The sequence below is a fragment of the Gamsiella multidivaricata genome (assembly GCF_025024155.1).
Source record: "Gamsiella multidivaricata strain RSA 2152 chromosome Unknown BC939scaffold_28, whole genome shotgun sequence".
NCBI lineage: Eukaryota > Fungi > Mortierellomycota > Mortierellomycetes > Mortierellales > Mortierellaceae > Gamsiella > Gamsiella multidivaricata.
The window spans coordinates 398,833-414,142 of record NW_026251736.1 but is presented as its reverse complement, the minus strand read 5'-3'; the positions used below and the strand labels follow the sequence as shown (position 1 = coordinate 414,142).

Here is a 15,310-nt window from a genome sequence, read left to right as displayed (position 1 = left end):
AGGTCTTCGGCCAATCTTGATGAACCTTTCGGATTACAAGCGTCTGACCGTGGCCGGCTTGGAAGGATTGGCGCGTTTGCTGGAGCTCTTGACGAACTACTTCAAGGTTGAGATCGGAAAGAAGTTGCTGGATCATTTGCGGCAATGGGCAGAGCCAACGAGGCTACAGGAATGCGCCGGCAAGCCCTTGAGCGAGAACCAGGAAATCCGTATCATTGTCGGTATCCTGAACGTATTTTGCTTGCTGCCCCAGGCTGCCAATATCTTTTTGGATGAGTTGGTAACCGTCGTGCTCGAGATGGAAAGCCATCTGCGTCGCGCCATGTCCAGCCCCTTCCGCCACTCGCTGCTCAAATTCCTTAACAGATATAGTGACGAAGCCGTGGATTACTTCCTCGACCGCCTCACGCAGGAAAGACACAGCCGGCTATTCGTGGACCTCTTGTCGACAGAATTTGCGGCCCCACTTCGAGCAGAGATTGTCCGTAATCCCGAGAAACTGATCGCCAAGACATTCTCAGATGCGGACCCAGCTGTCCAATTCCATGGCCTTACCATCACCCGGGCGATCTCCAAGTTCAACCCAGATTTCATTCCTACGAATCGGCCAGTTCTGGATGCACTTCTGACCATGTGGCGGGCACCTGGCCGTCTCGAACGTCTCCAAAATGAAGACTCGCTTTCGTTAGCGAGATTGCGCGAATCTCAGTATCTGGTCGAAGCATTCATACTGTATCTCAAGCACAACCAGGACGACGTCGAGGTCATATTCGAGATGATCAGTATTTTTACCCAGGAAACCGTGATCGACTTCAGCTTTCTCAAGATGTTCTATATCGAGGAAATTGCGATCAAGGCCCCGGCCGCAAGGAAGAGAGCAATCTTGGAGCACTTTCTTGTCATGTTCCAGGACAGAGAGGTATCTCAGAGCGTCAAGATGCAATCGCTTAGAGTCATCATCAATCCCATGCTCCTGGTCGCGTTTACGCGTGGCCCTTCCGATTATCTGGCTGTAATTGATCATGCTATGATAACTGAGATTCACTCCAAGATCTGGCAACCGTTGCTCAATGAGAATCCGGACGACATCCAATATTCGGACGATGCGCTTAGGATCGAACTTCTTCAAATGACTTCGCTTATCCTTCAGTTTGCTTCTGACCTCATTGCTGATGCCAGGAAGGATATTATTATCTTTGGCTGGAATTACTTGAAGCTGGACGATATTACTGGAAAGCAGGCTGCCTATGTCCTGATCGCTCGATTCATTGCCGCCTACGACACCCCCAGCAAGATCATTATCCAAATTTACGTCGCGCTGCTTCGGGCCCATCAATCGGAAGCCAAGGCCCTTGTGAAGCAGGCGTTGGACATTGTGGCGCCTGTTCTTCCCAAGAGAATCGTGATGACGGCAGATTCGCCCAAGAATCCAACGTGGGCACGTTGGACTCAGCGTGTCCTTGTTGAGGATGGTCACAGTGGCTCCCAGTTGATGAACGTGTACCAGTTACTAGTTCGTCACCCAGATCTTTTCTACGAAAGCCGCGAACACTTCTTGCCGCAGATTGTTACAACCCTATCTAAGCTGGGCCTCGTACAGAATGCTGGTATGGAGAGCAGAACCCTGACCATCAATCTTGCCGAGCTGATCCTCAAGTGGGAGCGTCGACGCATCTCAGAAGCCAAGAGCTCCATGGAGGTCGACACTCCTGCCAACCGCGAAGCATCAGCTGCGCCAACTGCGGCCACTTCCTCATATACACCGAATCTCAGTCTTCGGGAAAACGTTGTCAGTTTCCTGGTCCGCTTTGCGTGCGCTTTCCCGGAACCGTTGTCGAAGAAGGGTTTGCCTTACCGCGCAGTTGAGTTGCTTAGGGAGTTTCTGAGTGCCGAGTTCTGGCCAGAAGTGAACGTGAAGCTCCAGTTCCTCGAGCGCACTCTTTTGCCACCAGAGCTGACGGAGGTGAACCAGGTGGTTGCGTGCAACTCTTTGGAGGTACTCTTGGTGCTGCTCGAGAACAAATCTGGCCCTTGGTTCTTGAGCCATATCACACAGCTTTATCGCCTGCTGGACAAGTGCTTGCTATCTGACAGCCCCCGTATTGTGACCAATCTTCAGCCCATCATGGATCTTATCTACAAACATATCTCCGCCTCGGCTGCTGCATCCGTGACACTTTCGTCGGATGTCCAATCCTTTATTGCAGCCGTGGATGCTATCATCAACGACGGACTCCAAACTTTGACGAATCTCTATTCTGTTCTGACACTGATCCAGTCGTCATGCCAACACCGCCAGGATGCGATCGATGCCTTTGTCCCTGGTATGATGAAGGTCGTCAGCAAGCTTACCAAGGACCACATTGCCCCAGCGGCGCCAGGTACTGCCCAGTCCACTGGCCTGGACTCTCCCAGCAATCTCCTGATAACAGCCCTTCGTCTATTGAAGCTGCGGATTTCCCATCTTGGTGACCAAAGACGCTGGTATCTCGTGTCTTTGATCCAGCTCATCGAAAAGTCAACCGACGTGGAGCTGTCGCGTGCCATCCTCGATATGGCGACAGAGTGGGTCACAGGAAAGACAGAGACGTTCCCCACGATCAAGGAGAAGGCAAGCCTGATGGTCAAGATGATGTGTCTGGAGACCCGCGGTGACAAGAAACTAGTTGAGGACTTTTTAGAGCTCGTGGTCACTATCTACAACGATCCCAGCTTTGCTCGATCTGAGCTCACTGTGCGGCTCGAGCAAGCGTTCTTGATGGGCACAAGGAGCGATAACCCACGTTTGCGAAATCAGTTTGCAGAAATTTTCGATCGGAGCATCGGTCGCTCGCTGTACACCCGCCTGACGTACGTTATCGGTGGACAGTCGTGGGAGTATCTTGGCGGCCAGTGCTGGCTACAGCAGGCACTCGACATTTTGTTGGGAGTGGTTATCAAACCCCGTGTCCTTTCACTCTCCTCAGACGGGCTACAGACAAAGCCGATTCAACGAGTGGGGGTCTCATACACAGAAAAGGAGGATGTTGACGCCGCAGATTCACCAGAGCTGTCTGCGTTTCTCGCTAAGCATCGCGAGTTCTTGACGCAAATCAATCAGTTGAATACGAGCGATGTCATTCTGCCGCTTAAGCAGCTTCAGCATCTGGATACAACTGTCACCCACCGTCTCTGGACAGATCTGTTCCCATTGTATTGGTCCGCGACTTCGACCAAGGAGAGACAGGAGTTGACCAAGATTCTTATCCCCTTGCTTGCAAAGGAATACCACAGCAAGCAACAGGACGCTCGCCCGAATGTCATCCAGGCACTGTTGGAAGGTATCTCACGGTGCGCCCCCGCAATTCGCCTTCCTCCTCATCTCGTCAAGTATCTGGGAAAGAGGTTCTGTGCCTGGCACACAGCCACGCATTTGTTGCAGAATTCGATTCCGGACGGCAAGCCTAGCGATTCAAGTGGATTCAAAGAGGAGGAGAAACTTCGAAACAGCACCCTGGACGCTCTCGCTGAGCTGTACACGACACTGGGCGAGGAAGACATGTTTTATGGTCTATGGAGACGCCGCTGTCTGTACTCTGAGACCAACGCTGCCATCTCTTACGAGCAGAATGGAATGTGGCAGCAAGCACAGATCATGTACGAGAGTGCTGTCAACAAGGCAAGGACAGGAGCACTGCAGTTCACGGAGTCAGAGTATTCGCTTTGGGAAGACCATTGGATTACCTGCACTCAGAAGTTGCAGAGCTGGGATATCTTAGCGGACCTCGCCAAACACGAGAACAACACTGAATTGCTACTTGAATCCAACTGGAGACTATCGGACTGGACGGCGGAGCGCGAGATGATGGAGCAGCTGGTGTATTCGATCACGGAAGCACCGACCCCACGCCGGAGAGTCTTTGAGGCGTTCTTGGCCCTGATCAAGGCCAATCAGCCCCATGCTCAGTCGTCAGAAACAAACAATGCAGACTTTGTCAAGCTATGCGACGAAGGTGTTCAGCTGTCGCTGTGGAAGTGGCACACTTTACCTGAGGTCGTTTCCCAGACACATGTGCCACTCTTACAGGTCTTCCAGCAGTTTGTAGAACTCACGGAGGCCAACCAAATTTACCAGAGCCTTGCCAGCACGACTGCGCTCAATCTCGAAAGCAAGTCGCAGGACCTCAAGAGCACGCTACAGACGTGGAGGGAAAGACTGCCAAATACATGGGACGACATTAACGTGTGGAGTGATCTCGTTGCGTGGCGCCAGCACATTTTCTCAGCGATCAACAAGACGTATCTGCCCCTAATCCAACAGCTACCCTCTGTCACGCCTGGAACTGGGGGCTCGAATTCTAACTCGTTCGCCTATAGAGGATACCATGAAACTGCCTGGATCATCAATCGCTTCGCCCACGTTGCTAGAAAGCACCAGCTCGCGGAGGTGTGCATCAACCAGCTGACCAAGATTTACACGCTTCCCAACATTGAGATCCAGGAGGCCTTCTTGAAGCTGCGTGAACAAGCCAAGTGTCACTTCCAGAACGAGGCTGAGTTGACTACGGGCCTGGAGGTTATCAACAATACCAACCTGATGTATTTCAGCCCGAATCAGAAGGCTGAGTTCTTCACGATGAAGGGTATGTTCCTCGCTAAGCTCTCGCTGCATGAGGAGGCCAATATGGCGTTTGTGAACGCTGTCCAAATTGACTTGGGTCTTGCCAAGGCATGGGCTGCATGGGGCAATTACAACGATCAGCAGTTCAAGGAGAAGCCGAAGGAGATTACGTTGGCCAGCCATGCTGTCAGCTGCTATCTCCAGGCCGCTGGCATTTACAAGAGTTCCAAATCGAGGAAGTACCTTGTCCGTATCCAATGGCTGATGACACAGGATGACAGCCAGGGTACCGTGTACCGCGCATTTGAGGCATTTAAGGGCGATGTTCCTGTATGGTACTGGATCACCTTTATTCCTCAGCTCCTTCTGTCACTCACGCATCTGAAGGAGGCCAAGCATGCTCGTCACATCTTGATGAAGATTGCCAAGACTTATCCCCAGGTAGGTATTTCTTGATTGTTAATACTGGTTTTCATTTTTTGTGAATGTGATACTAATCTCTAAGACCCATTATCTTTTAGGCGTTGCACTTTTCACTTCGGACACTGAAAGAGGAGTACACGACGATGAGAAAAGGCCAACAGGTACAGCAACAGGCTCAGCAACAAGCGCAACAGAATTCGCAGAATCAGCAGAATCAGGTGCAGAGCCAGCAGACCTCCAAGGATCCGCAGACGCCCCAGATTAGTCAGTCAGGCCAGCAGGGACAACAGACGCCAAGTCAAGCAGGCAGCAATGCCAACACCAATGCCCCATCCACGCCAACAACGCCTGCTGCTAGCACGGTCGGCACTCCTACCGCGCAGACTGGCGCATCCGCATCGACACCTACCTTACAACCAACAACAGTTACTGAGACCAGTCCCTCTACCGCTGCAACGCCGGCAGCTGCTGCTATTAGTGTTACGACACCGAACGCTAATGTCGCCAATGGCCCTCAATCACCACAGCCAGGGACTCCAAATGCCTCGTCTGCCCAACAGACTCAACAACAACCAGCCCAACAGGGTCAGCAGCAGCAACCGCAGGCTTCCCAAGCACAGCAGACACAGGGACAGCAGCCGCAGCAACAGCAGCAAGCGCAGCAACAAGCGCAGCAACAGCAGCAAGCACAGCAGATGCTGCTTCAGGCCCAAGCACAGGTCCAGGCCACGGCACAACACCTGGCACAGGCTCAAGCCCAGCTCCAGCTGCACACCCAGGCATTGAACCATGCACAGGCCAATTTGCAAGCGCTGATGCTGCAGCAGGCACAGCAACAGACTCCTGCACAGACCCAAGCTCTTGCGCAGGCCCAGACACAGGTGCAAGCACAAGCCCAGATCCAAGCGCAGGCGCAGGCTCAGGTGCAGGCTCACGCGCAGGCGCACAGTCAGGCGCAGGCCAAACTGAACCAGATTACGACCCAGTTCCCCGGAGTGGCCCTTAATGCTGCGGGTGTCTCGCAGATCCGTAAGCCGTGGGAGCATGTTGATGACATTATGAACATCCTCAAGACTGCGTTCCCTCTGTTGGCGCTGTCTATGGAGTCCATGGTGGATCAAATTCAGCAGCGCCTGAAGCCGTCTCCTGAGGAAGATATGTATCGCCTTATTGTTGCGCTATTAACTGATAGCTTCCAGGTAACGTCCTCTTTTCTTGACTTCTTATGCCTGCAATAGTCTTTACATGATACTTGGGAGCATGAATTGACGATGCTCTATTTCTGTTTCTATTTTATTTTTTGAATACGTAGCAATTGTTCCAGCGCCTGATTCTCAATAATGAGAACGAGCAGCTTTCACCTGTCACTGAGGCAAATTTGACGCGATTCTCAGAGAACCTGTTTCAGCCTCAGGTGAAGGCAGCCTTTGTGCACGACTTTATAGCTAACAAGCCCACTCTTAGCCAGTTTGTGACACGACTGCAGCGCTGGAGGGACAAGTTTGAAGACATTCTGGACAGTAAACCCAGACGCCAACAGCTTGAAAACTGGAGCCAGTACTTGGCAGAGTTTCAGCATCAGAAGTTTGATGATGTGGAGGTTCCTGGCCAATATTTACTGCTGAAAGACAACAGCAACGATTTTGTCAGAATCGATCGTTTCGAGTCGGAGGTGGAGCTTTTACGTGGCCCGATGAACTGCAGTCGTCGATTGATCATCCGCGGTCACGATGGCAGTATCCACCCGTTCATTGTGCAGCAGCCGGCTTCAAGACAAGGTCGAAGAGAGGAGCGTGTGATGCAGCTTTTCCGAATCCTGAACGGGTAGGTGCACAGTTACAGCTTTTTCGTGCAAACTGTCGTGCGCAATCAAACTTGGGTACTAATGCATGCATTTTGTGACCATTTGCATTGATAGAATTCTGGAACGCAAGAAGGAGAGCAGAAAGCGCAACTTGTTCTTCCATCTGCCGCTGATCATTCCTTTGGCACCACAGATCCGCATCCTTCAGGACGACCCTTCATATGCCTCACTTCATGGTATCTTTGAGGAGCACTGCAATATGATTGGCATCCACAAGGACGACCCGATCATGTATTACACTGCTAGAGTGAAGGATGGCTTGGATATCAAAAAACAGGCGGACATGCTGAACCTGAAGATGGAGATTGCGGACGAGATTGCGTCCAAAATGATCCCAGAAACGATCCTCACGGACTTTATGGTCCGCAATATGAAGTCATATACGGATCTGTGGGTGATCAGGAAGCAGTTTACATCTCAGATGGCCTCAGTCACCTTCCTCACGTATATCATGAGCATTGGACACCGCTTCCCTACCAAGTGGTTCATCTCGCTGCAGACGGGAAATGTCTGGACTTCGGATATGTTGCCTGGTAAGTGCCAGGTTTTTTTTTTTTTTTTTTTGGATTCTTTTGTATTATCTTTTATTTTTTACCCCTTTGAACATGAAGATCCTAGCTAACGCTCGTTGCTATTCCTTTTTTTCCCAGTGTTTTCTCCACAAACCACCACATTCTCCAATTCGGAGCCTGTGCCCTTCCGCTTCACGCCCAACATCCAGCATTTCATCACCCCGACAGGAGTCGAGGGTGTTTTCACGAGTTCACTCATGTCGATAGCACGCTGCCTTACGGAGCCCGAGTTTGAGTTTGACCAGTATCTTGGCATCTTTATTCGTGACGAGCTTGTGAGCTGGTTCACTGCAGGAATGAAGCCCCTGAATGAGCAAAACCTGGGCGAAAGAGTGACATCGACAGTAGAGCAGGTGCTGAAGCGCACGTCGCTATTGTCTTGCAAGCCCGAGCGTGAGAAGGGACGTGGAACCAACATTCCTGCGAACCAGACTATTCTGGATTTGATCTCTCAGGCCTCGAATCCTCTCAAGTATGCGCAAATGGATTGCACATGGCTGCAATGGCTATAAAGGTTGCCACTTTGCGGGAGGTTTGGGGAGATGAGGAAACGTTGTAAGAAAAGTAATAAAGTTAGCTTCTTTTTTATATATATTCGTTATTATTTGTATAAAATACAGTAACAATGATCTTGACATCTCCATCTGAAAATAACACAAATACCCGCGTAAACCCTACTCGAGGACAGATGATAGACCATAGGATAGTAGCTGAAGCAGACAAAGAAATACAAAAGTCTCTTGAGGCTGAAAGATATTCCTAGAAGCTGACCAGAGTCGATCTGGCGATGAGTTAATGAGATCCATTTGCAAGCTGTAATCGATGAGTTGGCGGAAATATTGTCTCGTTTTTACTCAGAAAGTTTGCATTTGATGCAAGTTTGACCCGCTGACCATGTCCTTGAAATATGGACGTTGCATGGTCTTAAGCCTGCACTAAATTGAAATGACTTTAGTGCAAAATGAGATGTGTAGGCCACACATAGGGTGGACAGTCAAACGTAGAAAGAAATCATAGAGCAGGAGGACGGGATAAAGTGAGCGTTAAAGGGAACCAGCACACCTGAAAGTAGAAATAAAAAGAATACGCTATACATACATCCTGTTTCTGTCCACAAGGGAGTCCAGGAACAGGGCGTTCCTTCCTAAAACATAAAACACTAGAAATTTGTATACGATTCAGCAGGGCGCAACCTTGGTGGCGGTATCGATGCGAAGAAATCTAGTGGAAGCGGCCAGCATGGTCGATGGAGTGAGCATGTTGCAGACCTGCTGCACAGCTGCCTGGCTAAGTGTGGCACCACCAGCCGTATAGCTTCACTTGGGCCAAGGCCTTGTAGCCTTTGGCAGACACAATGTTCCCCGAAGAAAAAAAAAATGCATATGTTCACAGGCCATGACACCAAGACCCTGGTGCTTAACAAAACAATGGGACTACGAGTATCAACACAAAACGAGCTGGTTCAAAGCACGATTCGCAATACGATTTAAAAAGAGGACAATCACCGTTGTAAATAGAAGCCGTGGGAAACCTTTTCGTTATGACCAAACAAAAAGGGATGCCTGCTCAGCGCGCGAATTTATTGCGTGCTGCTGCATCGTGGGCTCCTTCACGCGTGTGTGTTGACATAGTGAACAGAAATTCTATTTGAAGGCGAGACAGAAAGACTCCGCCCAATAGAGTACCGTATAAGTTGCGAGGTGATCTGATTCAGGATGAATGCAGAAAGCAACATGAGCGTTGCATCAGGCTTCTGTCTTGTTCCCCATGAACTCCCTTTTCCCACACTTGTGTCGTTTTCTTTTTCTTTTTCTTTTCTTTTCTTTTCTTTTTTCTTTTTCTTTTTTTTTTGTAGTGAAGTAAAGAGAATAAGGCCCCAAAGGGGGCCTTCAAAAATTAGTTCGCATTACCGCGCGATATAATGCGATTCGATCCTCAGATGGTCAACAACTCTGGTGCTTCTGCTCGCTCCTAGGTACGCGTGCCCGACCCCATCATTAAGTGTCCCTCTCTACCCATTGTGTGTGGGGATTAGAGTGCGCGTCACGTTCACGCTGGAGACTTTCAGGGGAAGAGTGCGTACCAAAAAGGTCATTGCATTCCGCTAGCCATTGTCTAGGACCATAGAGGTCTGAGCCATTTATGAGGAAGAAGAGAAGGGAAAAGAATGGTCTTTTTATACTGGAAGGCGGTAGTCACTCGGAACAACTGATCAAACCGTTGGATCATGTTCGTCCATTTGCAATTGTGGGACCCTTTGTTCAAAAGCACAGCAGTCAATTTGCATGTATGAGACAGCGCATGACTTTTATTCAGTAATGCTGTTGAAGTGAACTTCCAACCGTATTTTACAGCGATCAAAGAAGAAGTTTTCCTGGCACACACATAATCGAAACAGCGCTGCAGACATCCTGCTTCTTCGACTGCTCTGAGTCCTCAAGAGTCGGTTAGCTAATGAACGCAGCCGACCATATCGAATAGGAGTGCGAACCTTGGCCGCTCTCATAGTAGGACGGCGACTACTTTTTTCGTATGAAGCACGACATGTCATGGTGCTATGAGTAATCGTTGGCAGCATGAGGATGGATGCGTCTGGGACACCACCCCTTTCATGAGGCAGAGGAGTGCCAGCTAAGTTTCCTCATCCACAAAATGGCACCATGTACGTAAAGGCACACGTACATATTGTATGAGGATGCGACCCGGTGACGCCTCGTTTTCATTTTCCCTCCTCCAAGGCCACCAAAAGCACACAGAGTATCTTCCCATCCACCCATCCATCTACTGATGACACAAGTGGCGCCGCGGTGTCTCGCAGTATGTTATTGTGCGAATGGAGCTGATCGTTCTGCTTCGTGAGTTGTGATTTGTGCCCATGGCTGCAAGATGCTGCGCCTGTGCCTGAGCCCACCTTTGAATTTCAAACACCCTTATTTTTTTCTTAAACTTGTTTATCCCACCTCTGCTTCGCCTATCGGTGTCTCTGCTCCGTTATCCGAGCAAGACCCAACCCGGTCAGTGATCCAAGAGCAGCAGTGGCCATACAACCACCACAGAGGCTAGCAAAGTCTCAGAAAAGTATGTCTTGAATATCCAGCTTCTGTTATTCTTCCCCTTGTGGATATGAATGGCATCGTACTTTTTTCTGGCACTAAAGTCTAGTGCCAGAGAATGTTTGCGACTTGGTTCTAACAGTGTCCCTTTCTCCACCAGGCAGCAGATACTACTCCACTCCGCCCCATCTGGGCAGTCGATCACAACGGCCTCGACGGCAGCGCGACCCAGTCCACTGGGACTCGTCAAGGAGGAGCTTGGAGTGCACAAAGGTATGGTTGATATACATTATTTGCTGTTGTGCTTGTGGATGATGGATTTCTGTATACTTTTTTCTCGTCGCTTAACCCTTGTCCCTCTTTGAACTGCTTCTCTTGCAGCCTTCGCTCCCTTTAGCCTCGAGTGAGACGCGGTATCAACCATGCACCGTCCGCTCACAGTTAGAACTCCAATCCAATCAGGGCTAGTGCTGGATACACGCAGAGGGGCGAGTGCGTCGTGGGTTCAAGGTAGTAGTGGAAAGGGTATCGAAGAGGTAGGGAGCAGTGTTGGTTGCAGCTGAACGGCAGACCACTCTCTCGCAGCTGAATGGCGATAGTCTCCGAGATCCGGAGTTGCTGGTCGCGAATTCGGCGGGAGATGGCTAATGTGTACAAGGTACAGGAGGGAGTGAGCGAATGGAATAATGCCATAGACGATGGGAAAGCCAGGTGTGAAGGAGTAGCAAAAAAGTGCGGCCGATGGGCAGTGGAAGGGATCAAGAGGTGGACTATCATCCAGGTAAGCATGGTTTCCTCCAGTATGTTTCAATGGCATTGCGAATTGAGTTCCTTACCAGCAGCTTATTTTTTATTTTATCTTATTTTTTCCATTGTGAACACCAACTAGAAGCCCTTGAGTCGATGCCATACTGGCAATGAGGCTGGTTGTCACACGCATACTCACTCTTTGGAGCTGTCGGTCGTAGACCACTGCTCCAGTCACCGATCGCGATGTCGGTAACAATATCAACAAGGACTGTAGCTTCGGTTACAGCTACGTCAGCCTGTGCCTACACTACCAAGTCCGCGCGCCATCAGAATATGTATGTTATCAAAATTGACAAGCAAACGAAAATGACTCGTTACGGTAGCAATGACACACATAGAGACATCTTGGAGAGGACATCCAAACGGCATCGGTGGTATTTCGATCGCGACTTGACGATGATTTGAATTCGAAAGTCCTCAAACGCACAAGCAAGCGATATCATTTACTATATCGATAAAAGCGAAATCGATCGAGGCAAGCGAATGATCGTGGGAATCAAATACAACTCCTGTGGACTCGAGGTGGATCATGATTGCCAAAGGACTCTAAAAAACAATCTCAGTAAAGTCCTTTGAAATGTATGAATCACAGAAAATAGAGACTCAAGTAGAGGCTAAGAAACAATGCCGGTCCTTGTGCATTCTGATGTACTGAGAAAGGGGCTTTCCACAGTTACGCATTACTGTGCGCAATAGCTGGGTGTATTATCTTGTTATTATTTTCTAGAACAAAGAACTTCAGCTCAATCCGCAAGTAAACTCTAGAGGTGCACAGCGACCTGCGGGCCAAATCTTTCGATAGTAGATCGTGAAAAATGAGAAGCGAGTCGACTAGTTGAGTTCGAGTCAGAGGATGAGGCACCGCCTTTTGCATGTTATCTCAAGAAAGCATAAACATGCTCTGTACGGCCATGCGAATGTGGGTCAAGAACGAGTGCATCTATCCAGATAGCTATCAAACGCGTAGTAGAACTGAACCCTAACAAAAGCACCGTTTGATTGGATACTTGGATACTTGTGACAGCGGCATCGGGCAAAATGAACCCCATTGTTTCTTTGATCTCTCCTCATCGCTCATCCCTCATCGTCCGCGAGATCCAATGCTGCAGTTACGAGCCTTCACCGCGACTCGCACTTTTTCGCAGAGCACGACTATACTCCGCGCTGCGCCTTTGAGGGCCGTTTCCGTGCCGGGTGTTCTATCCAAGGTATAAATGCGTTATCTGGAAGCGTTGAATAAAGAACACGCGCGCGTCTTTATTGCATTCAGCCCCATGAGTACTTGCTCAACACAGCTTTCTGTGAACATTATCCGTTAGCTCCCAAGGCTGTATCCTGCAAGTCTGCGTCCTGTATCCAAGCCATTTCAGTTGCACTCGATCGCCCCCCTCTCCACGATTACGGAGACAGCGACCGACTCTAGCAAGAAACTCAAAGAATGGACACCTGAGCTCGACATCAAACTCATGAACTATCGCCCCTGGACCAATTGGGACGACATAAGCAACTCACTTGGCTTTTCTGTCGATGAATGCAAGGCCCGACTCAAGACAGCCCATTTGCAGGATGAGCGCCTGAAGAACTGGTCCATGACACTTGAGGCCTCGACTGAGCATGAAAAGTCAGTGCCAGAGCTGGTGCGTCTGATGGGGCAGGGCAAGACATGGTCCGAGATCGCAGGGATCATGCATACGGAGGAGGAATTCTGTCGGGCTCAGTGGGCAAAGTTGGGCGTAATTTATTCCATGGAGCACCCAAAAACGCTTTTAAGTACAAAGTTGATGAGGGCGCTCGAGGATAGGAGATTCAAGCTGAGCAGGCATAAAGCGCAAGAGGGGAGTGAGAGACCGACAACGGACGACGGGAAATCTCTAACGGGTGTAGAGCTGTACGACTGGGACAAAATATCCAGGGAGGTCTTCCGTTCCAGGTTCAGTCCAGAACATCTGCGCTATCGCTTTATCACCCTCGTCCGAGAAAGGTTCAGATGGACCGCGGAGGACAGGGATGCACTCTATAATTTCATAGAGCGATCATTGTCAGCGCGGTCAAGGACGAAACTGGTGAATGGTGAGCCCGACTGGCACAAAGCCTCCCAAAAGATCGTTCAGGGCCGCCATTCGCCTTACGATTGCCGTGCACTGTGGGGAGTTTTCCAGAGAGAGGATCGGGATCGGTCCAAAATACAACGACAATATCCACCCTGGACTGCATCCGAGATCCTGGAGTTCTGGAAAGCATGGAGGACGCATGGAGATAACTGGACCGCCATCGCCAATAGTATCAGCAGCGGCCCCCAACCTCGTACACCAAGTAACTGCCAATGGGACTTCTACTTTGTTATTGAAAAAGCCCAGGAGCTGCAGGCCGGCCAAGGAACCGACGAAGATTCGTTCTCTCAAGTGTTTGCCAAGCCTTGTCTACGTCCGCGATTTTCATGGACTTCTGAGCAGGCCTCTGAGCTCCACCGAATTGTTCAGGAAGAAATCGACCTTGACAAACAGCGTCAGATAGGGGAAGGCCATAGCGATTCGACCCGCGCACCCAAGATCCGGTGGGTAGTTGTTGCACAGAAACTTGATATCGGCGCTAGTGGCGAACAATGCAGGTATTTCTGGCTGAAAGAGACTCTTGATGCTCATGGATATGATCCTGCTTTTCGCCGAGCTACTACATTTCAGGGACATGATGGGGAGCGACTGATGGAGTTGGTGCAGCAATATCGACCTAGCGGGAAGGCAGAATGGATGCGTTTTCAGCAGAAGCACTTCCCCATGTACTCCTTGCATTTCGTGCAGCATGAATATGGTCGCTTGTCATTGAAGGAAATGGCCGAATCTAAAACCGTGGGCCGACAGCTGGAAGAGCAGGTCCTCAAGCATGGCGAGCACTCCTGGAAGCAGGTTGCAAATTATATGTCCGCCAATGGGAACTATCGCACGAGACAACAATGTCAAAAGGCATGGGCTGTCAGGCGGGGTACGACAACCGTCCAGTGGAGCCCTGAAGAGCTAGACAAGTTGACGAATGCTGTGGATGATATTCAGCAGAAGCGACTCAAGGACAGCGTACGGGACAATATAAGCTCCGAGGACGATGCCTCGCTTCCCAAGCTCGCGATCGAAGACTGGATCACAATTGGACAGCTCTTTCCATCGAAAACCTCAGTTCAGTGCCGATCCAAGTGGACCGAGATCGAGATGAAAGGGGATACTGTTGCGGATGTTTGGGACAAGGACAGCAACCTCGACAATCTCCGCAAAGGCCCAGGAGTAGAGATACTATCCTCTTCAACCAATAATGACCTTCCCCAGTCTGTTTGGAGAACAATGCGATGGACCCCAGAGAGATTTGCGGTATTGAGAACGGCGGTTGAGAAATACGGTGGAAACGAGGTTGTCTTTGAGCAAGTCGCCCAGCGTTTGGGCACGACGAGCTTCGCCTGCTGGAGTCAATGGTCTGACTGGCGTACTGGCAGGAAGGAGCCACCCAAGAACTTTCTGTGGAACGAACAGTACGACAAGATTCTGCTCGACACTGTCGCGGAGCACAAGAAGCAGGGCCTGACACTCAAAGAAGCGTTCGGCAAAGTGGCAAAGCAGCTGGATGGTGCTAAGAAAAACTCGCCGCGTAGTCGATGGCAACACTTGATGGAGGTGAAAAAAGAACAAGAGGCACTGAACGGCTAGAGCATAATATTTACTACTAAATAAAAAAAGAAACAAGAATAAAAATAAAAAAAAAATCTTTTCTGTCTCTCTCTCTCTCTCTCTCTCTCTCTCTCTGTCTGCCTCTATCACCGCCGCCTATCGCCATCCTGCTCTGAAGCCCCTACAGCATGCCCAAGTGCGAAATCTTCTGAATTGGACGTAGACGCTACTAGTATAAAAATATTTAGCTATCTATCTTATATTTCACGCTATCTTTTTGGATAGAGAGGAAGTGTCGAATCAAGTGCGATCGACTTATGAGGACATGCCCATCCCTC

The 15,310-nt window shown here is 49.9% G+C and overlaps 2 protein-coding genes across 2 annotated transcripts; both read left to right on the top strand.

Annotated features, from left to right (window-relative positions):
- BC939DRAFT_396531 (FAT domain-containing protein) lies at positions 1 to 7,971 on the top strand (the record flags this gene model as incomplete). Its single annotated transcript, XM_051552303.1, has 7 exons — positions 1 to 2,932; positions 3,020 to 5,041; positions 5,122 to 5,523; positions 6,010 to 6,222; positions 6,336 to 6,847; positions 6,942 to 7,420; positions 7,538 to 7,971. Coding segments are annotated over 7 exons (6,994 nt in total), but the record flags the coding sequence as incomplete, so codon positions are not given.
- Positions 7,972 to 12,380: 4,409 nt separating this feature from the next.
- Positions 12,381 to 15,075, top strand: BC939DRAFT_492603 (uncharacterized protein). Its single transcript, XM_051559531.1, has 2 exons — positions 12,381 to 12,530; positions 12,642 to 15,075. The coding sequence occupies exons 1-2, from the start codon at positions 12,423 to 12,425 to the stop codon at positions 15,009 to 15,011; spliced, it is 2,478 nt and encodes an 825-aa protein (XP_051412879.1). The 5' UTR covers positions 12,381 to 12,422; the 3' UTR covers positions 15,012 to 15,075.
- The last annotated feature ends 235 nt before the right edge of the window (positions 15,076 to 15,310 follow it).